Source organism: Ambystoma mexicanum, chromosome 1q, assembly GCF_040938575.1.
Source record: "Ambystoma mexicanum isolate Mex_15411 chromosome 1q, UKY_AmexF1_1, whole genome shotgun sequence".
Lineage (NCBI taxonomy): Eukaryota > Metazoa > Chordata > Amphibia > Caudata > Ambystomatidae > Ambystoma > Ambystoma mexicanum.
This window is the reverse complement of record NC_090922.1, coordinates 511,938,366-511,966,337: the sequence shown is the minus strand read 5'-3', so window position 1 is coordinate 511,966,337 and position 27,972 is coordinate 511,938,366. Positions and strand designations below refer to the sequence as shown.

At 45.4% G+C, this 27,972-nt stretch overlaps 1 protein-coding gene across 1 annotated transcript; it reads left to right on the top strand.

Moving 5' to 3' along the window:
- The first annotated feature begins 1,370 nt into the window (after positions 1–1,370).
- On the top strand, positions 1,371–24,481 carry RPS19 (ribosomal protein S19). The gene is made up of 6 exons (XM_069640889.1): positions 1,371–1,512; positions 3,405–3,475; positions 3,688–3,788; positions 22,330–22,513; positions 22,874–22,928; positions 24,423–24,481. The coding sequence occupies exons 2-6, from the start codon at positions 3,405–3,407 to the stop codon at positions 24,450–24,452; spliced, it is 441 nt and encodes a 146-aa protein (XP_069496990.1). The 5' UTR covers positions 1,371–1,512; the 3' UTR covers positions 24,453–24,481.
- The last annotated feature ends 3,491 nt before the right edge of the window (positions 24,482–27,972 follow it).

Genomic DNA, 27,972 nt, shown 5'->3' with positions numbered 1-27,972 from the left:
ACCTGTGTCTGAGAGGCTGACTGTTGCGCTGCGTGTTAGGCCTTGTGTTTCAATATGGCGGCTAATATCTACAATGGCGATTGTTCCTGTGTGTGCGCTATAGTTAAAGAGCATGCAATAATATGATCATTCCAGACAATTCAGGGCACCCCCTGGCCTCTTACACGGCTTCTATGGTCTTTTCCTTATCCTAAGGCGCTTAGGGAATAGCTCTCAACTCACCAGCTTTTGGCAGGTGTCACCCGCCTTGCAAGCAGCTGAATCACCCGCCAAGTCCCTCATATGCCCATTCACTTCTATGGGCTCTCACCCACCAAAAAGAAAATCAGGTGTTTTCACCCTCCTTGATGACACAAAAGGTTGGGAGCTATTTGGCTTGGGGTGTGGGAAGACTGTGTTACCCTTCCCAGCCCAAGTCTGCCTTCCAACCACACTTTATAAGCATTGTGGTCCTTCAATTAAGTCCTGTTAAAAACAAGCATTGGCAAAGCCAACGTTGTTGGCTTGTATATGTATTAGGCTTTGTATTAGGCATTCGCTAGGCACTGCTGTTATATCCCCGGTGTCCTAGCACCATTCTGCACCGGCTACCATCGATGGACAGTTAATATCCCTACAGCAGTGTCTGTATGACTTTCTCATGCCTATACAAAAGCTAAAACTGTTGGCATTGCCAAGGCTTTTTTTTTTTCAAGGTGTTTCCTCCTCCCTGCCCCCATGGCCAGAGCATTGTTTTCCCATTCTAGCAGTGGATGCTAATTTGGCTTTGATGTGTCATTCGTGGTATATTGTTTTTCCTTTGTACTGGATGTATAGTGCAGAAAAACAAAATCATGTCCCCAAATGGACAGAAAAGTAGAGTTTAGCGAGCATCTCACGAATCATACTTTGTGTGGGTATATGTGCGGCGTATCTATTGTTTGTCCCATATGTTTAATAAAGTTTGTTGGAAGAAAAACAACTAGCTCTCTGAGGGATGATTGGTCAACGAGAGCTGGAATTCGAGAGCCCTCATTGGGCTAGGCGGCCCATGTCTTTTGTAAGCGCGTAGTGGCCGATTCGTTGTTCGTGCCCTACTTAGTTCGTACACATGATAACCATCAGTTGCGGAAAAAGTGACTAGATTGGGTTACTGACATATCGATGATGATGCAGTTGATTGGCGACAAATAAATTACTGATGAGTAGTGTAATAAAACGTGTGTTTTTAAAGGACCTAGCTATATAATCAAGTCGGTGGGTTCCATCGTCGCGATGAATTCATACTAGGTACAATCTGGTGCCTTCTCTGTATAATGCCATAATTCTGTGTCATAATCTATTGCTGTGCCCAATGAAGCTTTATATATGGTGTATTTGTAGAGGGCTCGTTTTTGTCTGTTCTCTATTTCTATGCCATCTCTCGCGCAGGGAAGTGACGCATTTGCTCTCTTCCCATGCTCGCCCTTTCTTGAGTGGCCTGTAAACCCCGTGCTCTCCCTTTTCCCTTTCCGGTAGCAGGAGAGACGCAAGGTGATGGCTGTTCTGTGGAACGGGGCGCTTTATAGCGAGCATTTAGAAGCTGGGAATGGGGCCCGCAGAGTCTTGGGGCAGTGGCAGCGAAGGGGTGTCGAGTGAGCATAGTTTGGACTGCAGAGGGAGCACATGCATTGAGCTGTTCAACTTCACCATCCTTTCTTTGGCTTGCCATGTGTTTTCCGAACGGCGCTTCGCTGTATACAAGAGTGAACGTCTGAGTTTACCTATTTACGCAAGATAGCGTAGGGTGCAGGGAGAAGTATCTGGCAGGCAGAACTAGAAAGGGTACGTTGCAGCAATCTTGCCTCCATTTCAGAAACTGATTGCGGCGGGTTCAGTGCAGGGTGACAAGAAAGATGAATGGTGAAATTCCGTAATGGAAGCGTGTTTTTTCAGGCTGCTCTTTCGAATGTTAAGCAGCTTGACGACACATATTTCTTTTTGTTACTGCAGGGCTGTTATTGATTAGATGTAGGAAGTGACATAAACGGATTTGTTTTGCACAAGTCAACACACTATCTTGAAGTTTAGCCTTTCATTGTTTAAAGGGAATAAATACATCAAAAGCTCTTTTAAGCACCTTTCTGCGATGTTGCGCACCAGTGACGATTATAACCATTGCCCTCCAATATTATTTTACTGATTTTGTTTAAAAGACGTACTTTATATGAGCCGATATCAACATATGAAGTGTGTACTGACAGTGACTAGGGCGTTAAGACTTGCGTTGGACACATTTGATTGCTATAAAGATGGCACAAAGATGCTTGTTGTATAGCTTTGGCAGTGCGCACAGGGTTGCGTGTTTTGAACATGTTCACTGTTTCTATCTTTTAACCAAGAGCTGTGAAGAAGGGAGGGTTAGAATTTTAATGTACTTAATGATCATTTTACTGATAAAAATAAGGTCTCAGGTAATATTACCCCTGTAGATAATGTTGTCATACATTATAGTTGCTGGGAAATGGCATAGGCGACATTATTTATGGGGACAATATATGGGGTAAATGGGAGTGGGGGTATCCCCTGCAGGTTTCATATGGTAATATTATTGCAAAAAAAGTGCCATAAACATTTTTGCAGGGGTATTATCACATGGAACCTAAAAATAAGTGTCATCTTAATGGCAGGTTCCCTTTTGCTTTTGGGTTTGAAATGTTGGATGCACATACTGGTTTTATTAAAACTTGAATATTCATGAAGGATCCACTAGTAGAACAAATAAAAACCTTGGTGTAACTTGTGGCAATTTATGCCTAAATTTGGGCCAATGAATGTGTTCATGAACATTTACTTGGGTTCAATCATTTCGAGTAAGAGTGCAAAAATAGGTTAAGACAAGTGTTATTATTGGTATGCATCAGATTCAAGCTGGTTTGCGTTTCACTAACCAAGGTGGGTGACTCCCTGCTGTGCATTGATGCTCAATGTGGAGCACTGATTTGCTCCGCTCCTCCTACGCCAGTGCGCCATTTGGGATAACCTAGCAGGGATCGAAATTAAGATTAGACAAGTGGGCAGCTAGAAGCAGCTCCTGGGAATCCAGCACTTACCAGGAGCCTACCGCTGGGTAATGAGGGGCTAGTACATAGTAGCGCACATCTCACTTCCACATAAGATGAAAACCTATCGTGTCCGTTATTTATGATCTCTTATGCATAAAATGTTGTAAAGCTGCCTCCTAATGTTTATAAATTGCCCCAAACGGATGTATTTGTTTGACATCAGTTGGCCTTGGGGGCCAAAAGTAGCTGTTGGGTGTCGACCTAACCAGGCTTTTTTTGGCTACAAGCGGGAGCTAGATGGCTCCCAGCTCCTTCGAACCCCGAACTGGTCAGTATTTACTTGTACACTCTCGACTCACTTCAGTGCTGTTATCTTCTCAGATGCCTGGCGTTACAGTGAAGGACGTGAACCAGCAGGACTTCGTCCGAGCCCTGTCTGCATTCCTAAAAAAGTGAGTAATATCGGTATACTAATTTTATTGCGGTTTTCTGAAATACTATTTATTTTGTAACATTTAGTGCGGCCACCTTCATTAAAACAAACGACACACATTTATTTTAACCACATGCTGTTGTGTCCCAATCCATGTCTGTTCATCTAACTGGCTTGTCTAAACAAATGACCTTAATTTCGTTGTAATGCGTCTGCTTATTGCTACCCTAGATCTGGAAAACTGAAAGTCCCCGAATGGGTGGACACCGTCAAGTTGGCAAAACACAAAGAGCTGGCACCATACGATGAGAACTGGTTTTACACCAGAGCTGGTAAGGGTGAAAGTGTGTGTGTGTGTGTAAAAATTGGATAGACGGCTCTATATTTTCATGTTTACATCAAGGCCGGTTTGCTGCCACTTAAACCAGTTTGGACTTTGTAATCCTCATTGACATTTATTTTTCGTCTGTGAAGCCATAAAAATTTGACAAGCACGCAAACAGTGTACAAAAACGTCACACAATTTTCCCATTGGAGTACATCACCTGGCAATGACATAAAAGCTGTGTTCAAACCAAGTTACGGCAGAAATGCTGGTTAGTGTCTCAGAACCGTGAACCCTGGTGGACTTCTCTCTTGAGGGCCTATTCCCCAGCGGGGGCAACATTTACTTCTGTGCGAACAGACCAATGGGGGGTATGGTCACAGGAAGAGTGAGTACAATTGCCGATTTTGAAGGGAGGCCCGCATGGTTCATTAGTGTAATATACCCCCAGCTAGATGGAAGTCTGAAATCGATTCTGATGGAGTCGTGCATAGTAGGCCTCTGGGAGCGAGACCTAATACAACATTTGATCCCGGTTGACAAATGTGCATCCCCTGAATCCATTGCAGACCTTGGGTTCATGGTAGTTTGGAGCAAGCTTAGAGGGACCTTGGAGCTGAGGTGACTTGCTTCCCTGTGGAAACTGCCTACTATTGTCAGACTCTCAAAAGCATGACCCAGCTGGGGCATTCTTCTGGTATATTTGCCCTGGGTACTCTGATTGCATTCAGCCCAGGGGTGCAGCAATGAAGACTAGAAGGGGCAGTGACTGGTCCAGCTGTGGGCATGGGTGAATGCCTCAACTCCCACTGTTAAATGGGTATTTTAAGCCTATTGCAGTCCTCCATCTCTGGTGGCAGTGTCATCAAGGCCGATGTTTGGCACAGGCAGACCCTCCTTCACTTTAGTCTTTTTGGCCCCCCTGACCAGTCGAAGGCCCCTCCTTGCTTTTACCACTGCCCACAAGGTCAATCAGATGGGAGAACCAGTTTCTTGAGTTGGTAAAATTCAGCCAAAACAATACTACACTGGCAAATGCTATTCACTGGGCCCTTCTCGTCCAAAGGAGTTGGTATACAGTTTTCTACTCGCAGTGAATGGGTGGTGCTGGAATGTCATCAATACCCCCCCCCCCCCCCAAAGATCCGCCTGTGGGCCCAAACCTGCGGTTCTTTTGTGCACAAGCCCAAATAATTGGCCTCTGCTGGCCATTTACAACATCCATACAGCCGTGTAGTTATGTTAGAAAGTTTTAGCAGAGTGAGGGGCTTCATTGGGGGCAGGTTTCTTGGGTATTATTTCCCCCATCACAGTTGTGGGTCAAAACATGGCTATAAGGTTGGAGAGGTGCAAGGTCTGGAACCGTAGGGATTCCAGGCTCGGCGACGAGATCAGAAGTAATCGCACACCCTACATCCATTCTTGAAGTGACACCCACAGATGTCAACAATGACACGGCCAAAGTATATGCACGGGCGTCCATTTTCAGCTTTAGAGTTTAGTATGATCTGTGATGTCATTAGTCTTTTGCAACTGATCACCTCCTCCATGGGTCCACACTAGTTGAAAGGGTAGTTTGGAGGTCGGGTGGGCGCGGGGAACAAACAAACCCAGGAAATTATTAATTTCGGTAATTAATGGGCTAAAGTTCTCTTATTAGCTATGCTTGGCTCTTTAATACGTACTGTTGGCAGTTGATCTGGTATCTGGAGTTTCATGTTGACCGTTATGAACGTTTTCCTATGGGATTGCACCATTATAAAACACTTCAGGATTTGGGCCCCAAATATAGATGCGAAAACTGGTGCAGTATTAGCAGGGTTTGGTTGCACATCAGGGGTGTCGGGAGTTCCATTTTGAGTTCACTGGACCTTCTATTTAGAATGAGGGAGTAGGGTGGAGAGATGTACAAAATACAGGGTTCCTCCCCTTATGTTGCTTTAGTATTTACCCTGGGTCACTAGAGTTCCTGCATAAATCGTGCATCACTTGGTTGTCAGTTGGTATCGGGCCCAGTGTCATAAGGGATAGCTTAATGGGCAGATCTCACCTGCTGACTTGAAGGCCCCGGTTATAATGTAAAATGATCTTGTATTGCAAGTTATGACGTCTTTGCAGCCTCATTGTCATTGTAGAGGTGCTATTGGAGGAGAGACGGGGTAAAAACCTAACTCGGGAAGGTAGAACCAGTGTTCTGTGCTGGTATGATTTTTCAAGCAAAGTGTTTTATCAGAGGGGAGCACCATGTCTACGTATTTGGCTTGCTAACAGTCTAGTCATTAGTTTTGAGACTGTTGCTGAAGGGCTTTAGACAACCCGCCGCAAGTGTTGTACAGTTGTGTGCTGTTGGTGTGTTCAGTGATGGCAGGTAGTAGCTGGCAGTCCCCTGAAGTGTGAATGAATAATCAGCGCAGAGTTATTGTCACATGCATGTTTATAAGGCCACAGTTGGCCTGTGGTCGAAAGTAGCTCCTGGTAATTTGGTTTTAAGCTAACAGGATCTCCTACATTTCAAACACTGCAGTATCAGTAGGTGGAAAGTAGAATGTGCAGGTTTGTGTGGGATGCATGGCGTCTAGTAGCCCTATTAGACACACGCTTTTAAGGAGCTAGCCTCACCAGACACCAGCAACCAAGACCTCATAAAAGACAAATCTTGGTCGAGCATCTAGTCTGCTATGCTCAAAATTTACTCTTAAAGGGTAAAATCAAATCTCACTCCGACTCCCTACCCAAATCGGCCTTGCGCACCCCACCACCTGGCAATCCTCACCCCACAGGAATAAAAATAAGCTTTCCCCATTCCGAGATGTGTCTGAATTAGAAGTATGCCATCCTGAAAAACAACCTTTGAATTGTAAGGGTGATACCTGCCCGGCCAATCTCATCAGGCTGCAACCAACGCCCTTCCTGACAGCATGCATAAATGCCTTTCGCTTCCAGCACTGTTCCTGCTTGCCTGAAGGAGGCATGGGTTCACCCTCTGAAGAAATCCTCCCTAGAACCGGGATCGCCAAACCACTACAGACCCATTACCACTGTAACCTTTATGTGGTAAAAAACTTGGACAAAGCGGCATATAATATCCAACAATATCCTATGGAAGAGGCAGTCCGCCCTGGTCATGGTACTGAAACTGCCCTCTTGGATCTTAAAAACCACCTAGCTGAAATATTGAAGGAAAGCTTGCCTGTCTCCTCCTCCTTAACCTGTCCGCAGCGTTTTTGTTTAGTTTGATTTATTATTTGTAATGCGCACCTAACCCACGGGTAGCAGGGCACAGGAGCAGCAAGAGGAATGTATAGCTTGGGTTACATATTGCGAGGTGGAGTCCAGATATGGTTACAGAACTGGGCTCATCCACAGCATTAAGAACAGATATAATGCAACATATTTACAAAGTTGCAATGCTGAGAACATCCGCAGCATTGACTTGGTGGACCACTTTACACTCTGCAGACAGCTCATTAATACTGCCCATTTCTCCACTGCCTGGGTTACCTCCTTCCTCAAAGGAAGAGCCATGAAGGTATTCTCAGACCAGGCTCGTGCTAATTCTACCACCATACACTGGAGTCCCACAGGGCTCTTGCACATCTCCTACACTGTACAATCGCTTCACCCTGCCGCTCTTCAACTATTTGGACAATCTTGGCATAGCATACACAAACTTTGCTGATACCCAAGTGCTCATTCCCCTCACTGGCTCTTATGAAACAGATGCAGAAGCACTATGTAAAATCTACTCCACCATTCACGCATGGATGGCAGCCAATGGGTTATGCCTCAACCTGGATAACACTGAGCTCCTCGTGGTAGGCCCTAGGGAAATGCTCAAGCTGGACAAACAGTAAAACATATGCATTGACCACTCCCAAATTCCACTCTCGGCAGCAGTCAAAACCCTAGGGGTTTACATTGCCTCCACGCTCTCAATGACTCGCCAAGTCAGCGCCATTGCATCCTCGGCGTCCTTCGATACGAAACTAATACTTATTTGCCAGCATGTCCACAAAAAATCTCAACCGACTTCCAATTGATTCAAAATAATGTGATCAGGGTTGCCCTCAGCACATTACCAGTGCCAGAGAAAAAGCACATTGGCTGCCAGTCAAAGAAGGAATACTCTTCTATACACTAACACATAAATGTCTTCCACACACTGCCCCCCCCCCCCGTGTCTGACAGACGATCACTAGAGCAACATCAGCCAGACCCAAAAGGTCCCACCTTCAAAAGGGCAGAGCAGGAGGGGCCTGCTTCACAATCCTTTCTCCTAAACACTGGAATGCCCTACCTGGAATACCTGCGAAACAAGATCTTTATCGCTCAAAACTGAACTTTTCAATTAGCCCACCCATCACTCCAGTGAGCCCCCATACGTTGTCCTCACAGAAGGATAGGGGGGCTTCATATGCTGTTCTGCATTGTTAGTTTAGTCACTCACATTTGCGTACCTAGGCCTCACAAGCTCTACATCTGCTACTTCACTCATGTACCATGGCACCTTTCACCATCACTTGTCATCTTAATGGTTTTGTCATTACATTGTGCATATCTGTCTGGCAAAGGGTTTATTATAACCAAGAACCAGACATGGTGTAAGCATCATTGTAACAGCGCCATGATGCCCCCGGCCGCTTTGAGCTTTATAAAAAAGAAAAAAATTGTGCTGTAGTATTCTCTGCTGTCATAATGCATCCTACTGCCTAAACAATGTTAGTTTCAGAGGGTCATATTGGGGCTCTGCTCATTGCTGTTCTAGTAAGTAGATCGCCCGCATATAGTGGAAGTGATTTCCGAATTTTGCACCAAGAAAATTGTGGCATGAACATATACTTTTTACAGAATTTATGCATAATTGAAATTATAGTTAGTCTACATAATTCCATTTCTGTTGTGCATAAGGTTTGAACACAATCACAAAGGAATTTGCTTCATATAAATGGTGTACTGCTTGGAGTCACTGGCGGAGTCACTGGCTATGTGGGCAGTGGGTATCAAATGTACATGGGTTTGTTCAGTCTTAACTAGCAGATGGATAAAAACGAGCATTTGAAAAATATTAAGGTACGCATTGGCAAAACAAATCGTTGTGCCGTTGACTGAATTTTCCATTTATAAGCATGGGTCTACTTGCCCCGTTAAATGTCTGCAAGTTAGTTTGCAGGCATATTTCTCTTCACTGCTGTGTATGAGTCAGTTAAATTCTATTACTAATGTTAGTTTCAGCAAACTAACTTGCAGGCGTGTAGAGTTTTTAAAGTAGTTATTTCAGGGGTGACCTAATGTGTGAGGGAGCGGGGGACATTGGTTGGGGAGGCGGGTTGGCATGGTAAGCATGTGTAAACTTGGGTTGGTGGGTGGTTAGGCCGGGTTGAAGTAGGCTGTGGGTAGATATGGGTGAGGTACTTTGGGCAGGGAAGTTTGGGGGATGAGCTAGGGTGTGGCAGTGGGTGGGTAGATTGGTGCCGGGCGGCTCATTGAGTTGGAGAAGCACAAGTGTCTTGCTCTTGTGGGAGCACATTAGGGTCTGTGCTGGGAGAGAAAGCGTTAGGGGTAAGCACAAAAGATGATAGGGTCATGGGGCAAAAGGAGGAGGGTTGAGGATAAGCGTAATCGAGTAGGGGGAATAAGAAAGGGTGAGATGGTGAACACACGAGGATTGGGGCTGGGGAGCATAAATGAGGGTTGAATGGTTCAAGGTGGGAGGGTCATGGGACTGGGGGTTTGGTGTTGGGGGGCACAAACGAGGGCTATGTCTGGAAGAACACTGAGTGGGGCAGCATAAAAACGCGTTTAGAGCACAGCAAAAGACTGGCTCAGGCGGGAATGACTGCGAGAGGTGGGCTCGGGAGAAGGCAAGCAAGAATGTTGGCGGGATCAGGGCGACAGTGGCTTGGAGGAGGGACATGCCAACACTTGCAGGTCGCCTTCATATTGCTGCCCAGTCATGGATTCATGAAACCAAACGTGCCTTTTTTTTATTTAAAAAAAATGTTGACAGTCATCCTTCCCGTTGGACTCGTCATTCAGAGGTTGAAGGTCCTTTCCTTGAGTTTTGCGGCCTGACAGGAGTGAAATCGGACATGGTAAAGATTGACAAATGACAATCTGCCTTTCCTGGCGCGAATGTGCATTCGCTGGTGGGAAAAATTTTAATTACATGCCAGTCGCCATTACAACAGCACTGGGTCCCCTTTCGGATGACGGCGGCCACGTTTTCCATGGACTGCTGCCGTCATCCAAAAGTCCCTTTTCCATTTCATTTTAATGGTGGCAGGCATTTTTTTTCTGTACTTTTTTTCCCACCCTTCGGTAGCACATCTATTGGATAGAAAACTGTCCACCCTGGCAAATCCTGGGCTGCGAATAGCTTTCGTGCGGCCCACAGCCCAAGTTGAGGCACTCTTTGCTCGGGCGGGCTGTTAAACACCATGTGCCCCCGCACCCCCTTTCCCAGGTCGTGAAAGCGGCACCCTGTTGGGCTGAGTAGAAAAGCACGTCCTTTCTAACGAGACTCCACAATCGCGAATGCATCCGCTAATTGGCTGAAGACCTAACATTGCCAGTTACAATATGACAATCTGGTATTCTGGTTCTCATGGGTCTTCTCCTTTGTGTTAGCAATGCTTTTCACCATAAGGGTGCCAAATGTTAATGTTACAGGATATTTATACTGCACACTATCACCGCCGTAGGGGTCCCCTGACGGATCTGAAAGAGAGGGGTTAAGTTAAGGCGCTTAGGATACATTTGGAGAGAGACCAAGGCAGCTGTGATGTGGTGTTGGCAGCTTCAGTTCGGTTAATGACAAAATTGATGTACAGATTTGGTCTCACTTTATCTGTTGTCGGCCCTAGAGCATTCTCAAACACTGACTTCATGTGATGTGTTATGCACATTGGTAGAGGGCTGATGTTCAAGCAATTGTGGAGGGGGTTGGGACCTCGAATCCTTGGATTGATAATGTACTTGTGTCACGCTCACAGCCAGATACCTCCTGCCCCCCTTCTTGGTTAAGCAGCTCATACCTTTGGTTTCAGAATGTTGCAGAAACTCCACTGACGGTTCTGCCACTGGAATCTGTTAAGGTGAGGAGTGGTCAAGATGGGGTGTGCTGGTCTTTGTCTCAAAGTGAATATTTTCGAGGAACGTTTTGGTGATATCCTTAAGTTGTACCTTGGCGAGTAATAGTTTTTACAGTTCAGAGTATTTTTTTTTTAATAGTTTCAGATTTGGTTATCCTTCTGTGTGTTGTATATGTGTGTGCAACCACGGAGACCATGAGCTCCTCCACTAATGGGAAGATTTTTTTGTGTGTGCTTACACCCTTTTCTGTGCGATTCCAATCCAAACTGTAATTTTGATTTATTGGTTTGTCGTTTTTCCCATTTGGATGACGCGTGTTTGGTGGTATCCTTTTTCAAATCCGGGCATTTCCCTGTTATCGATTATCTGCTTCGTTGCAGTGCTATTTAGTTATTGGGGGAGGGGGATTTCCAGGGACCCTGATATCCGACGCGTGAGGCAAGAGATTTTTTTCAGGTGGGATTCAACCCCAATAACTAAATAGCACTGCAACAAAGAAGATAATTTGGACTGCGATAGCAGGGAAATGCCCGTATTTGAGAGGCAAGGGATAATGCCGAAACACGTGTCATCCAAATGGGCAAAATGACAAACCAATCAAAAATATTACATACAGCTTGGATTGGCATCTTTATTCATTAAAAGTAGGAACAGCGTACATGAGAAAACTAGTCTCAGTGCCCAAAGAAAAGGGGTGCAGAGAATGCAGGAAGGTTTGACTGATTCATGCTCATAGTGAAAAAGTGCTTGCAGGGAGTAGATCATTTTTGCCGTATCTTTATCCCTTTATGGGTATTCATTTCTGCCAGAGCTCACTGAAAAGGTCTGCATAAATAATAATGAACCCAATCGCAAGAGCTAGGACAGCTGATTGTCTTGCAAATGATACAAAGGATCTGTTGTACATGGATTCCGTTAAACGCGGGTAGCCCTGTTACCCCAGGCCTCAGAATACAGCTCCAGCCTGAGGTTCCCAGTTGAGAAGTGCAGTCCTGCCTTGTGCCCCATAGCTCTAAATATTAGCTATTGTACAAATCGTGGTACCTAATTTGGGCTGTTGGGTAGTGTTTAACTGCCACTTACACGCAGAAACGATTGCATTATGCAGATAAGGAAATGGCATACAAGGAGAGACTATTTGCCCGTCCATAGTCTGTCCATGCCCTATGCCAGTGATCCCCAACGTGTAGCTCGCGAGCAACATGTTGCTCTCCTGGCCCTAAAATGTTGCTCGCCCGTTGCTCTGGGTCATTGTGTGAAGGCTAAGAAGAAGGACATTCAGAAATGAGACAACAATGGCAGTGTACCCTGAGCCAGAACTGTGCAGGAAGGCTAGCCAATCAGCCTAACCTATTTGACAGGCATGACATACTGTTAGGTATTGACGCTTTAGCTGTGGAAGCAACAGTAGAGTGGTCTGAGTGGTGGGTCAGGCCAGGTGGGTGCAGGGAGCAAGGGGGTGGTTACAGTAATCTCTTGGGGCTTCAGATGAGACAGTCCCCCGTGATTGAAGAGAACCTGAAGCACAGAAACTAAGCTGGCCTGGCCACCCATGTGAATATCCATGGTACTGCTCTGTAATCAGAAGTAAAAAGGACTCCCCACTGAATCCACCCTTATTCAGACAATTTCTGTCTTAGCACTCTAAAATTTCTATGCCACTTGAAACTCTGGTACACTATGAGGTGCATCGCTGGCTGGATCAAGAATACAATCTTTTGTACATGTATGATTTGCGTTTGTTGCCAAAATGTAATTTTTGGGTCCAAAATGTTCCACAATAATTGCATAATCTTTGAAGACATTTTCATCTTCTGATTCTTCTTTCTAGTACGGAAGTGCATTAATTGGAAAAATAATTGAACCAAATGCCTGTGTGTTCTGGTGAGAATTGCCAGCTTATGTGCCTTTATACAGCTGGTGCCCACATATTGGGCAAATAAGTGGCATGCATGCTCAAACTTTCCTTCTTAAACAATTTGCTTATGCCAGTTTGTATACATGTGAAGTTCGTGTTTGCGGGCCCTATGTGTCATAATTGGCACAAATGTTACATACTACTTGTATTGCAGTGCCTGGTGGGAACATTCACATTGTATGATGCTTTGCTTATCTGGCATTTGACTAATGGATTTCTAAGGGGAATGAGCTCCAAATTGTGCACACTTAATTAGTGTAGCTACCAATTGCAATTCACTTATGTTACTGAAAATAATTTCTTAGTGACATAGAAATTATTTTTACTTTAGTATAGTGTTTCTTGCTAGATTTTTCCTGCTTCTAAATTCTTTAATAACGGATATTACTAATGTAATGAATTAATCAACCTCGAGCAATGAATGGCTAAGTCGACCCTGCCACTGTTATGAACATTCGAAGTGCAGGCTGACCCCATGTCATGGGAGTGCACTTAACAAGTGAGGTATACAACCATAAACATAAGTGGTCTTCAAAAGTTCCAGTTTGTGTACAATGTTACTGGCCCACTAGCATGTCCACCTACAACTATATTTCCCAGGGGATTGCTTGGGGAAAGAGTACCCAAATCCATCAGAAATAGTTTTTTAAAAATTCCTAATCACTTGTCTTCAATGTAACAGACCTTGAGTGCTTTAAAAAGCACTGTTTTCTGCTAGATTTCTTAGGTGGATAACCCTCCCCTCACACAAAGCCTGTTTGAAATTATCTTTAAATTCTACCAAATTCTGTCTAGTTTTACTCATCCTGTTCTCCTAAAAATGCCCAATTTGCCCCTAAAGATCCTGATAATCCCTTTGGAGGGATAGATGGGGCAGCACCAAAATAAGCCTTTATATTTAGGAGTAAATGCTACTGTTAAAAAGTGCTTAAACATTTACCATTAAATCTCTTGAACATTTCCTGGGAGAGAACTCCAAGCACTCAAATATTTTCATACATCCTTCAATGTTTTTGAATAATTTTGCTGGCCCAGTGCCTAGAAATGCACTGTTTGCCACTTAATTTACTAAAGATTGTATTTCTATACCAATTTAATGTCAAATGATATGATTTGTTCCAATCATTTTACCACTGAATGCCGATAAATTGCATCAAAGTGCTGAAGTTGCTCACCATTTCATCTGACGCTCAAATGTTGCTCATTGCTAACAAAAGGTTGGGGACCCCTGCCCTATGCCCTCCTCACCCCAAGTTCCTGCCCCTCCCAAAAAGCCTACTCGGCTCCTTTAGAGCCCTTTCATGAAGCCTTACCATCAAACTTGGCACTGAAGGGCCTGGCATTGTTTAAGTAGTCTTCAGAGTTAATGACTTAATTGGAGCTATAAACATGCTACTGGTGTAATAAATATCTTATCCAGGTCTGCCTTCAGCAACTATTCATAAGCACCATGTGAGTCCTAAGCCCTGTTAAAACAAGCATTTGCAAATCCTACATTGGCTTGTGTAAGGATGCCTACGCAAAAACCCACTGTTGATATTGGCGATGCTTGTTTAAAAGCGTTTACTTTTTAAATCTACTGAACATGTTTTTTTTTTTAATTTCAAACTGGCTAATGTTAAAGCGACGTTTTGCTGACAGTTGGTCACTTAGTTTACTTTTTTATTCTGCGTTGCTTTGTCCTGTGGTTTATATCCTCATTAGATTTATTCTCCCTTTACACCGTTAGCATGCCCCTGACAATGGTAGGCAAGTACAATGTTCAGTTGACTGCTGTGGAGGGGCTGCATTTGAATCTAACGCTTTTTCTTCCCTCCGAGTGGAGCTGGTATTCGGAGTTGGGAAGTACATGCTGACCCCGTTTCTGATGTGAGTACATAGCTCGAGTTGGCCATCCAGATATCCAACCGCCGACTTGCCTTTTCTTTTCACTTGACCAATGTGGAAAATGGACTGTAGGATCCAAAGACCCTACTCAATTCTTTCTCAACTGACCTTTGCAAAGTAGTTATTTCACATTGGGCGTTTTTAGCAATATCTCCATCGTTCGAAATGAAACGATTGTCCGGGTCCAACTTTCGAAGCATTTTGACAAGGAGTGTCTTGTTCCATTACTGCGCTTGACCTCTATTTAGGCCCTGCCAGGTGAACAGCCGGGGCAGGTTCTTTATGAATCCATTCGTTTTACATCTGCATAGACATTTCATGCCAAGTTTAAACGCAACGCACTGACGAGACATTTAACTTAATCCGTGTATCTTCTGAGTAAGCTCGATCTGCGTATAGTTGAGGTGCTGTAACTGATCAGTTGCTGCGAGATGTCATCCAGCCGTTGCCCACAGGTAGTCATTTGGGCATGCCATTTGACTGGAAACCTCCATCCAGCCACAGGACAATGTAGTAGCTGAATCTGGCCAATGAGCTTTTCCTCTGCTTACCTGGTTAATGTATGACTCAACTGATTGACTTGCGGCTGGTTTATTGCAATGTTGGAAACCAAAGCATCTTCCCTGAAATAGTAAAGATTGCAGGTAAGCGTCAAGAGTGGGGGAGAGGTCATCCCAAACTTGGGTTTAGTAATGCTACAAGGGAAAACAATTTGAGGTATTAAACCTAGTCAGTACTTTACAGCCACTCTGGATTACTTTGTCTTGGATGCCATCTAGGCCCTTTTCGAGCAGCGTGCCTGGTGAGCTCTAGCATCTGCTTGTTTTATTTTTGTTTGCTTTACTTCTCCCTCCCTACTCCAACTAGTTGCCCCCTCACTTCCCTCGCCCTCCGGTTGGCCCGCAACCTTGCGACGTGACCCCTACACTGCACTGGGCCTGAAGCATTTTCATGAGCTGGCGACGCCATCTCAGCCTCCAGGTGAACTTATCACCTGTTGCAGGCCAGTCCTTGGGAATCGGCTTCTGCCCCCCCCTGGCTTTTTTTTTTTCTTTTTCTTCCTTTGCCTTCTGTGTCCCTACGGTCCCCACTCCGATCAGCTCCTCCCTCCCGACACAATGGGGCTGCCTCCCTCACCCTCCGGTTGGACCATTACCTTGTCATGTGATCCCCTTCACTGCATCTTCAGCACCCCTCCCAGGGCAGCCTTATCTGGGTAGGCCGCCATCTGTTAGGGCAGCTCCCTCCTGAGCAGCTCCACTCGCTGTCCCCCGTTCACCTCAGGACGCCTGACACAGACCACCTACAATGACAGGAAAGGTAAGTGTGGTTTGGGCGGGGAGCACAGCCAACACTGCTCCAGTAAATCTCAACCACTCTTATTCATTCAGCCCAACTTTGCATACTGGCCGTACTCTGCACCTTGCCCTGTTAGCATGGGTGGCCCTTATTGGTGTTTGTTCAGGCCAGCCATGTGCTCCCTAGAATGGCCATTGTATAACATCTGTAGTGTTGGGGCGATAACCTCACTAACAAAGTGTACAGGTCAACCTTTATCTTCACCCGTGACCCATACAGGACTTAAAGAGAGGGGTAGTCGATCTGTTTTTTTGTAAATTTTTCCGTGTTGGGTTCTGCTCCTTGATGGATTGTTGGGGGTGGGACATGTGTTGCTCCTAACCATACCAACTTTCCATACTGCATACTCGCCCTCACTCTAAGCACAACCATGCCTCCTTCTGCCCGTACTTAACACCCAACACGAAACCATACCATGCACAATCCTACCTCAACACCACATGACAGCTACCAAACCAAAAAGCACCTGGGTTCAGTGACTGGCTTCTCCGAACTCAAATTGCCGACAGCACATCAAAGCTCCCTTGCTCTTCTCCCTTTCAATCCCACTAATGTACCCCAACCCTCCCATTGCAGATCGAACGCATGGTAAGAGTGCACAGTACAAGACAATTAACATTTTGGTTATTCAGATAGAGAAGAATGTGATATCACCATGCTAGTAAAATGGGGCAATATGATATGTCATTTATAACGCGCCTATACACGAGTTTCACGGCGTGGCAAGCGAGGGGGAACAAAGGGAAGACCGAATGATCTTACTAGGCCAGGCAACATTGAGTTTGCAAGTGCAGGGGATGGGGGGGATGAGGGGATGGTGAGGGCGGAGTGCCTAGGATGAACAGTGAAATAAAGTGAGGCCAGCTAGTAGCAACTGCGAGGGTAAGTGCAGACATCGGGTGTCACATGCTGGTAGGGATACAGAAACACTCCCCAAGTGAAGTGTGCCCCAGGGGGCAGTGAAGGTGTGCAACTGGTGGGGAGGCGACCTGGGCCAGAGATCAGAGGGTAGCCAGGTAAACAGTGCAATATCTGTTTCAGCCAGAAGATAGGCTGGGGAGAGGAGAGAAGGCAAAGGGGAAGGTCCTGAGGGCTTACGGAACCAGAGGTGGGTCTCCTCCAGTTTCAGAGGCAGGGAGGCTGTTCCAGAGAGAGGCCCTAGCCGAAGAAAGATCTACCACCAACTTGTTTCGAGAAGTGACTGGCCCTGGGGGAGTTGGAGGCGGATGAGCGAGGAACCCTAATGAAGATATTTAGGACCCAGAAGGCCTTGTGAACAATGCAGAGGGTTTTGAAAATAATCCTTGCCGCCACTGGGAGCCAGTGCAGGGATTTCAGTCCTGGAGGGATACGATCCCCGGGCTTGAGGCCAAGGACAGGTCTTGCAGTCCTGTTTTGCAGTTGCAGAGGGCGGAGAGTAGAGGCAGGCATATTTAGGAAGAGGCTGTTGGCAGTAGTCCAGCCTCGAGGGAACGTGAGCTCTGGAGACAGTGACCTTCTGGGGAAGGAGCGGAAAGCAAGAATACCCCTGAGGAGGTGCAGCTGGTAGTCTGACTACTTAGACGTCGGATGTGAGGAGTGTGTGGAGTTGGAGATGACCCTGCAATTTTTAGCCTCACAGGTGGAGGTCGTAGTGGGAAGAGGGCCAAGAGAGGCTGGCCAGAGTGACGAAAGGAGGAAGCAGGTGTGCTGATGACGGCAATCTGTCTTACTGACATTAAGGCCAATCATTGATGGCACACCACTCCTGGATAGCAGAGATGAGAGAAGGTGAAGAGGTGGCGGAATGGAGTCTGAAAATAAATTGAGGGTCATCCGCATAGCACTGAAGTTTTGGGCAGAGCGGCAATGCGGTGGGCAAGGAGTGCCAGGTATTGGTTGAACAGCCATGGAGGGAGGTTAGACCCCTGGGGAACACCACAGATGGAGATGGAGGAGAGAAGACCCAAGTTGGACCTGAAAGGGTCGATTGAAAAGGGCCAGTGCCTGATCAGTGATACCCATGCTATCATGGCATGGATGACTGTCAAAGGCAGAAGAGAGATCAAGTAAGATGAGGACACAGGGGTGTTGGAATCAAGGTTGGAGAGCGGGTCTTCACGGATGTTCAGGAGAGCAGTTTCCATGCTTCTGGCAGCTCCAAAGCCAAACTGATGGTCATGGAGACAACGGATTCAGTTTGAAAATTAAGCTGGGAGATGGCCAGCTTTTCCAGGAGTTTGCCCAGGAAAGGAGTGATGGAGATTGGGTGAGAGTTAGCCGGGCAGGAAGGGTCTGCAGAGGGTTCCTTAAGTACACAAGGGAGTGCAGTGGCGAAGTACTAAACCAAAGTTAAGAATCTGATAATCTGAACTGCACAGTTTAGAAAATGCCCTTAGTGATCTTACTATCAGCAAGTGTCTGCTAAAGGCATTAAATGGTGTAGAGGTTTTGTCGCTTTATAAAGATCAACTCTCAACCAGGTGAATCACATTGTGATGATGAAACTTGGGCACAAGCCTTTTCTTTGGGAAGAAATTGCAACCAGGTGGCAGATTTTAATATGAATCAATTAAAAAATATATATCTGCCCCCTGGTGCAGATGAGTTACCCGCCACTGTGATCAAGTGAACCAGAATTTTGAATGGAATTCCAGCTGCATTGTTTGACACAATCCTAATCCCAGTTTACAGGAGAGTTACAGAATTTGCAAAAATGACTGGTTAATCACGATGAACACAATCAACAAGGTCTTTGCAATGCCTTTGTTGATCAAATTATTTGGGTAACAATGTAAGATTATGCCGCCATACCAAACTGGATTTAGTATCGTAGACCAATTAACACATTGATTAAAGCAGGGGTGTGTACGGTCACCACTGCTTATCTAAATGTATAGGCCATGTGAGTCATCTCAGACCTGAACTTGCCACTGGCTTCTGATGATTTTAGAGGCATGCGTTTAGAGAAATCTCTCCCAAGAAGTTATAATGCCCCCAGGTGTCGGACCACTTTTATTATGCTTCGGAAAAGTGAATAAACCGGTTGCCGGCTTTGGTTGTCTGGGAATGTTTGAGTGGGGACCTAGTTTAGTATCGATGAGATCTTGACGTGCTTCCATATTCCGATGACTGGTTTGGGTGCTGCTCAATCTTTAGAGGGACACTGTAAACCTCTTTCAAAATGGAGAATTGATTGGTTCACACTCTGGAAAGGTTGCCTCTATTGGAGTAGAACATGGTCTAAAGTTTTGCACCAATAGACAAGTAAAAGCTATATACTTTTTCGAACTCGAGAACGTTTCTGATTTATTTTTTTGACGTACGTTTATACGCGCACAACATATTTATTTTTATTTATTTAACATTTATAAAGCGCTCACACAGCCCGCAGGCATCGAGGCGCTGTTACAGGAATTGTTTGTTTTTCTTAGTTGCGTAATTGTGTTTTTTTGTGTTAGTTACGTATTTATAACGCGCTTAAACACCCAGAGGTTTCTAAGCGCGGACCCGGGGATCGAACCTGTTGTTCCTTCGTGTCGTCTTGCTTCCAAGACGCGCACGCTGCCGCTGAGCTATCCAACATAGACCCAAAATCAGTAAAAAATGTACTTGTTTAAATCATTCCACCTCCTAGTTTTAAGTTTTTGTATTTAAACCAATTTTGCTAACCTGTGCCCAAAAGTTAGTGTCCACCCTCTTGGTGTGTTAGATTTGCTTGGTTATATACACGTTACTTGGAATGTTTAGATGGTGGATTGTGGCACCCAATATTGGTGTTTCCAATACAGCCAATTAGAGAGGAGCTGGATAGAACTTCAAACAGTTGGCAATACATCTCCTAGCTGTTAAATGTGCTTACTATAATGAAGCCCGAATTAACTTTGAATATGCAATGTTAGTGTTGCTATTAGAGCGGCAATCCATGGTAGATTCTCCCTAATTGTTCATTCTAGGTTTGAAGTCGGCAGCGATACATGATTGGTACTAATGTCCCACAAATAACAATGTGTCTACAGAATATCCTACATTAACATGTCTAGACGGAAATGAATGTTTCGCTAATAGAAGCATTAGTTCATGATTTGAATTATGGGAGTTGACTTGTTGCAAGAAGCAGATACACTCGAGGGGTGGTTTTCTGTATGTTTGTCGATGAACCCTGATAATACCGGAAAGTTTTGGTGCTGTATAGTAGACTGCACACTTTCAACAGCTGGCTACTGTTGAACCAAGTGCATGTTTTTCACTTAAAAATTGTTTTGGTAGGTGAATTTGGCAGTATCCACTGTAATCCTTCACAATCTGGTCCCCCAGCATATCTGCTTTTCTGGAGCCTTGCCAAGTTGAGGCAGCAGGATTGCGCTTTGAGAGGTCATACACATGCCCTTTGTTTGTACTGCAATAATGCCTTGGAATACCATATGGGTGTAAGCCCTGTTACCATCTTCCTTCTCTGGTCGTAATGGGTATGCACTTTCACAGTAGTCTGGACTCCCATTCAGTGCATAAGTACATCAGACAACCTGGGGCCCTCTAACCTAACAATGTAAATCTCCATAGTAGTCTGGAGCATCTGTCGAACACCACTCGGGTGGGCTCAAGTCCAAATACCTGGAATACACTCTCCTCCAGGACCTGAGGTTTGAATGGCGTGTATTGATTTTCTTTTACCCTGCTCAGTCCTGGCATTGGTATCCAGCATAAAGGCCTCTTACCACAATTCAGCATAATTGGTCCCTCTTGATAGACTGGAAAAATCTGTGCATGAATCTTCCTCCAGAAGACTAGGTCTGGCGTTTTGGCTTTGACTGGTTCTGTAGGTCTACTATTCATTTTGTGTTTATGGAAGTATGCAACATCTGATTACGGCCATACTTTCGAAAGTTGCTTATCGAAAACCGCTTTTAGTTTGGATTTCCTGACTGGAACTTGGTCCTGTTCCTAGCAAGCAGGCATGAGGCGTGCCTCAAGAACAAACTTCTGTGCCATGGGCTTGTTCAAGCCGGAGACATCTGCTGACAAGCACAGTGCTTTTTTAGCTATATGCCCTATCTGTAGTTGTGTTCTGATGCATGTCCGATCAAGTGTCTCAACCTGGCATGGATCTTGATCTCACTGCTTCAAGAAGAACTATGCTACTTAGTTTCTGGTAACAGCTAAATTCCCTTCTTGTAAGGTGAGCTGTTAAGATAGATTTACTTCACAAACATGTTATGCCGCTTGGCGAGGACAAGAGGGTAGGTAGGGATGGCTGGTCTTGTGAAGGGATTACAGCTTTGTCAGTTGGTTTACACCTCCTTCTCTGCCTATACTGACTTTGCCCACCAGGTGTATTGCACGCAGGCAATACACTTAAGCGTTAACAGTGTGATGCTGTGGTCCGAGATTAAACTCTGCCAGCACCATCCATTCTATGCCAAATTAATGCTACTGATCTCTTGTTCTACTTCGAGCTGCAACAAAAGAGCCACTCTGTCGGTACACGTGACGGGAAGATCTAACTGGTGTTTCATGAGGCGCGAGTGTCAGTAAATAGTACATGGAACAAAAGGGAATAAACGGTGGTATATTCTCTTTAGATTGTAGCTTGCATCAATATTTACCATGGGTAAATTGAGCATTATGGTTACCTATCCACTCTTTACACAAGAGTGAAGACGGTAATTGTGCATTTCAGAGTAGTGCTCCATTGGCTGAAATGCAATGGTAGTCTTGATTTAGATTTTTTTTCTTTGTCATCGCTTTATTGTGCTAGAATGGTCTCCCAGTTAGGCTATGCACTTCACTGGCTAGGGTTTCTCACGTTTCTGGCATTTTATGGTTTCTGTATGAAGTCGATAATGAGGTTGGCTAGCCTACATTGCCATGGAAACAAGTTTCTTATCCAACAGTAGCTCAGCAGGTAGGTCCTTTCAGCAATCTTTCACCATGGGCATCTGTAAGAAATCCATGCAAACCATGAATCTAGTTTCAGCGATGTATTTTAATGCATAAATTAACATTGTTTTTGACTATTGCAGATTTTGGAAATCTCAGACTTCGAATGCTATTGGAGTGTAACAATCCTGTTGTATTAAAAACGAGATGCAGACTTTATTTGAAGTCTCGTGCAAGTTGTCCACCACTCGACAGTGCATACTCCGCTTGTTTTACTCCATTTGTTTGTGTTGGGTTTAATTCCTCAGAAAGCTGCATATAAAACTGCTACTCGTTAATCTATATTTTACGGATGTTTTTTGTGGGCAAGGTACTTCATGTTTGTTCTTTGTTCACTCACCCCCTCCCCCCGCCCCCCTTGTTTCCTTTTCAGCTTCCACTGTCCGTCACTTGTACCTGCGCGGTGGTGCTGGCGTTGGCTCCATGACCAAAATTTATGGTGGGCGGCAACGCAATGGAGTAATGCCCAGCCACTTCAGCAGCGGCTCAAAAAGTGTGGCCCGTCGAGTGATGCAATCCCTAGAAGGAGTCAAGATGGTAGAAAAAGACCCCAATGGGTGAGGCTCTCATTGGAACGATGACCTAATTTGCATGTCATAAGACATATACCATAATCCCTGCTTAATAGTCTGTATTTGTGTTGGCAGGGTGATCAGCTTTTCATTGAACTTGTTCGGGTACAAGATTAAATGTTTAACTTGTTTTTTATTATGGTATACTACATATATTGCAGTTCTGTTACTAGACTAATTTCACAATTGCTCTTTACAGTAATTATCCTATGGCCTTTTTGTTGCTCTGGTGTTCAAATGCTACTTGAGTGCTGTAGTGTGCAAAATACACAGCTCCTATTAAATAACCCGTTGCATTGTATACGAGGGAGAGAACTATTGACCTTTTGCCTTCCTTCATTACAGAGGTCGAAAGTTAACGTCACAAGGCCAGAGAGACTTGGACCGAATTGCTGGACAGGTAACTGCTATGCTCATGCTATCATTTGTGACGCAGAGATTTTACTTGATCTCCTGCTTGCGTTTGTAGTCTTGAATGCAGTAATCCAAAATGTATGGTTTTGTAGTGTACTGCCAATAGGCTGTCTCGATAGTTTGTCAAGAGAAGGAACTCGGTAGGGAGAGTAAGATTATGCAATGGGTGGTTTAAGAACCTTGCTATATATCGACTTTTGCCACGATCGTTTGGCCTACTGATCAACAAATAAGTTAACATGCTGGGCTCTGTCACTCTAGTCGGTGAAAGGTTGTGCCTTTCAGCTTGCCCTTCCGCACCGGTGGTTAGGGCACTGATCAATTCTAGGCTCTTTATGTGAGCGCCTTTTATGTTTGCCTCCCTGAACACCTAGTCCACCAGCTATGCATAGCTCAAAATGCAGCCGTGTTGGTCTCTCCCATCTCCCCTGCTAGGCATAATCTTCATTGGATCCCCACAATCGCACATTTTTCAAATTAAGTGTCCACACATTATCTCCCATGCATCCAATTGTATGAACATCCCTGTTCCTTACATCCATACTTTCCCCACAAGTTGCTGTTCTACCAGGCGCAATGGATGCTTTTCAGTGCTTGGTACAAAGTTGTGGCACAACCTTCCTCCTTTTCGCCACACCCTGGACGTTTCCTAACATTGTCCGAAAATATTTAAAAAAAATCTTCCTTTTCACTTAAATCTGGACTCGCCCACCTGCCCCAACCTCACAAGACAATCCGTGAAGGATTCAGTTCAGCACTCCCATGAGAAATTATTCAATCTTCTCCCAGATGCAATGATTATGCCAGGCACATTCCATGTTATGCGCATTTATAAATGAAATGACTTATCATATTCCTGGCCGCCATTCCTTTTTTTTTCCTCTTGGTATCCAGGGTTCCTGGGACCAGATCACTAAATGAGTAACCTGCAGCTGTTTTTCATGGCAGTAACTAGGCACATGTGGATATTCGCATTTCAGACAAACCAAGATTACTGTAGTCAATAGGCACAAGCATGCGCACTACATTACTGTTGCTTCCCAGGTCATACTTGTACACCTCCCTGTCTTTGAGAGCAATGCTTCTGTGTTCTTCTTGCAGATTGCAGTTTGTAATTTCTTGCACTCCAATGATCATGCATATTCCTTCTGGTCTTCCATATCATATGGAGGCCTTGCTCAAGCTGCATGCGTGTTTGTTACTTGGGTTTACTTGGTAGTGGATTCAGTCTCTAGGATTGCCTGAACCCAAATTAAAAAGTAAAAAGTATTACCCAACTGCTAATAGTGTCGGGCCATTGCCCATTTGTGGGTGAAGGCCTGTGTCTATTAGCTGTTTTTTTATGCTGAGTTCATCGTAGTTGGCTCAAGAAGTTAGTCTTGTGTCTATTTTGATTGAGGGCATGCAGGATTGCTGTTGCCCAGTAAATTCTTTTCATATGCCCATGGCCTACTCCTAATATTTACCTTTTTTATTTTAGGTTGCAGCTGCAAGCAAGAAACAACATTGAGAGAAATTAAAAACCAAATTCAAAATGTGTTAATTGGTCCTGTCGCCTTTTTTTGTAAATGTTTAATGCACCATTGGTTCTTGACAGCATGTTAATACGTGGCCACATTAAACTGTGGGTTATCTGAACGTCTGGTGAATTGGCTTCCAAATTCCCGACAGACAGGCAGTCAGCTCAGGTTCTTGGGGCAAATGTGCATTTAGAGCTTTCCTTGTACCGAAGTGGGAAGCTTCCTGCACTTTATAGTGGATATGCACATGTCTCTACTTTTCACAAGACCTTTCGTTCATTGTTCTTTCTATCACTACACGTTCCCTCAAGGTGAAGTGTGATCTGTTTTGCCTCTCCTTGGTAAACCTTCTGCCAGGGGTGGCTCCTCATCCTGTTGTCAGTCCACACCCTTGTCATCACAGACCACGGCTGCTGACTGGACCGTGATTATGTGGATCTGGATAAATGTCCTGGGGACCACATCTGTTTGATACAGTGCAATGGGCCAGACTTGGTTTGAGCCCCTGGTGTCATACAGTAACCACCCTGCACTAATTCCCTGGCTTACATCGCCTTTCTCTGTCCCTCGGCAGTAATCCACATTTAAAATCTCTATTCTTTCCAGGTGGATCATTGGAGCCAAGAGCGTTGCAAAAACCCTGGATTTTGGCTCCAAATCAAAGGGCAGTAACTTGAACTGAACCTCTTCACATCCCACCGAGGAACCTCTGGTGATACCACTCCAACCAGCCCACCCGCAGTGAAGTGTTTATGCAAAGCCTTCTTTATGAACTTTGTCATAAAATGCTTTTTGGTACAGAACCAACCAGAACTGGTCTCATTGGTACCATAATCATTTGAGTAAAAACAATAACTTTTTTTAATCCAGCTATTTCTGTAATCCCCCTCATATCAACCCTCTTGGGATGGGTATTGATTCCCTGAGAAGACACCTCTGGTACGCCTAATGCCCATAAGTGTCAGACCACTTTTCGCATGCTTTGGAAATGTGAATTGACCTACTGGGCAACTGATACTTTGGGATTGTGTGAGTGGGGACCTTCGGTTTAGTGTGCCAAGCTGCTCTAAATTTGCCTGCATCTGCAGGGATTTTAATTTATTTTCATTCATTGCCACGAGCAAGACCCTACCAGCCTGTGCCCAACTGCTGATTGGGCCTGCCCCCCTGTTTTGTTATCCATAGGGTGTAATCCCTCGCTGACGCTCCACACAGCCTTCTGCACCCGCAACACTGGTAAATGCTCTGCTGATATTTGCAGGATTACTATTTATTCCCAACCCCCTTATCCCACCTCACCCTAACAGAAAACTTAAACCCATTCACCCTGCAACTCTTACTAGGGGAACTCTGATGCACAAAGATACACCCCAACCCTGCCCCTTTCGCAACTACCCTAGGCCACACCACTCTCTCCTCTAACCCCCGACCCCCTGTTTCCCGCCTACCCCACCGAAAGATCTATGCCACACACTTCCAACTCAGACCAGAGGAGCCCTTATGTGCTCCCGAAAATGACTGCCCTGCCACAATCCTCTCACCAACTGCCAAAAACTCTTCCACACCTCCCTGTCTACACCCCTCCGGCAGGACGCCAGTGACGGCCCGCCAAACTCCTGGTCCTCTGCATTCCAAAGAACTCCACCTTCTGACCTCGAACACACTATCCAGCTCACTTTCTGACCCATCCCATACCCTCGCGAAACCCCTTCCAACAAATCCCAGCAGCACTGCGACAGCAAAGGCCCACTCCTCACCACCCCTGGCCCATCCAGCATGACCAGCCAAACTTATTTCCCTTCCACGTCCACACCTCCCCATACTATATGCCCCAACCCTTCCACAAGACCGTCTGCCGCTCGTTTCCATTCTCCGGCATGGCATGTCTTGCCCTCTCCTGAACCATTGCCTCAACCCTGTTCCCTGCCCACAACCCTCACACGCACCTTGCACCCAAACATTAAAGACACAGAGGCAGAGACTGCACCTCAGCTCTACATGTATCAGTCTACCTAGCGCACCTTTCCTACCTGCTAGCCCCTCTGCTATCCATGCCTTCCATTTCTCTCTTGAAACACTCCCAGCACCCCCTCACCCTTCCTCTGGGTACCAAACCATAAGAGTACCAATTCCCCCACACCATTTGCCACCCCCTCCTCTGATCCAATCTGAACATAACCTCCCACGGCAGTCCTCCCCAATGCCTGCCACAACAGACTCCCTCTGATCCACCACCCACTCGGCAACAGAATCCCACCACATGTTCATTTGCCCCCTAGCCACACCAACCTACCCAGTCCCACCAATCCTTCCCAGTGACCAATAAAATTCTACCAGCTACTGACTACCCGAGGCCTCCCAGCACTTGACACCCTGAGATGCAGCCCCCACACCACCTCCCACAAATTTGCCTGATTCCTTACGAATGCCTGCTCTGTGGCCAAAAACAAACACGGCATCTATGACCAACTAACCTCAGACAGTCCTGATCTCTCATCACTGAACATGGTTCTCAGATGATTTTAAACCAATGGCACACATCAGTCCCACCCGAGTCCAAAGCTTGGCCTATAGACTACTCCTTCCCTTCAGACGAAGGGATCAAATCTCACCTGTTCTCTGCACCCTAGACCGGCTCCTGATAGGCCATTATTCACTGAGCGGTGCACAAAGCTGGCCCACAAATACCTACAAGAAAAGAGGACTACTCCTTACTGCCCAACCTCCACTGTAAGGTTAAGCAGTGCCCGCTCCACTCCAATTCATCCAGGGTCGGAGGATCCTACTCAACCCTGGTGCCCACGTTGTGGAACTCAGTGCCTACTTTCATTCGTCACACCCAAGACTACATGGCTTTTCATAAGTACCCAAAACCTGTCTCCTGATTTGCTTCTAAGACTGATTTGACCCTCTATCATCCACAAAATCTGCCCTCATGACGACCACCCTCGGCCAAAGATTGGCTAGAATCCACTTATTACTGGATAGGTAAGAATAACTAGAAAGAGAACCTGATTGCCGGTAACAAATTAAATATGAACCTGTTGACCCCTTGAGAGTGTCAGGCAATGATGCCTAGTTGCCGACATGTAAACTATGCCTACCCTACACCTGCTGGGAAATGAATGCAGAGGAATCCAAACCTGGGGGCTCAGTGGTACTTATGTTCTTAAGCTATGACTGGGCCTGAGCTTGTCCTCCACCAGTTACGCACTACGCTCTCAGACCAGGTGACTCTTTATTTGTATAAAAATCAATTCACAGAACAGTTGCCAGGCCTAATAGCACTTTCTTACGCTGACTTCTTATGCTATGACTGAGCTTGACCTTTTATTTCCACCAGATATGCACTATGTTATCAGTCCAGGTGATATCTATCTATACTTGTCCAAAATGCACAGGACAGGGCCTGATCTTGCCTACACCAGGTATGCACTGTGCTCTGATCAGGTAATACTTGCCTTTATTTGCTTGGAATTAATGGCCATGACGCCTCCACCCAGGGTCTAG

Bases quoted from the DNA above. Each gene is read 5' to 3' on its own strand.
- RPS19 (XM_069640889.1), top strand. From the start codon at position 3,405: ATGCCTGGCGTTACAGTGAAGGACGTGAACCAGCAGGACTTCGTCCGA. The intron at 22,514-22,873 runs GTGAGGCTCTCA...CCTTCATTACAG, and splicing joins GTAGAAAAAGACCCCAATGG to AGGTCGAAAGTTAACGTCAC. The intron at 22,929-24,422 runs GTAACTGCTATG...TTTTTATTTTAG, and splicing joins TGGACCGAATTGCTGGACAG to GTTGCAGCTGCAAGCAAGAA.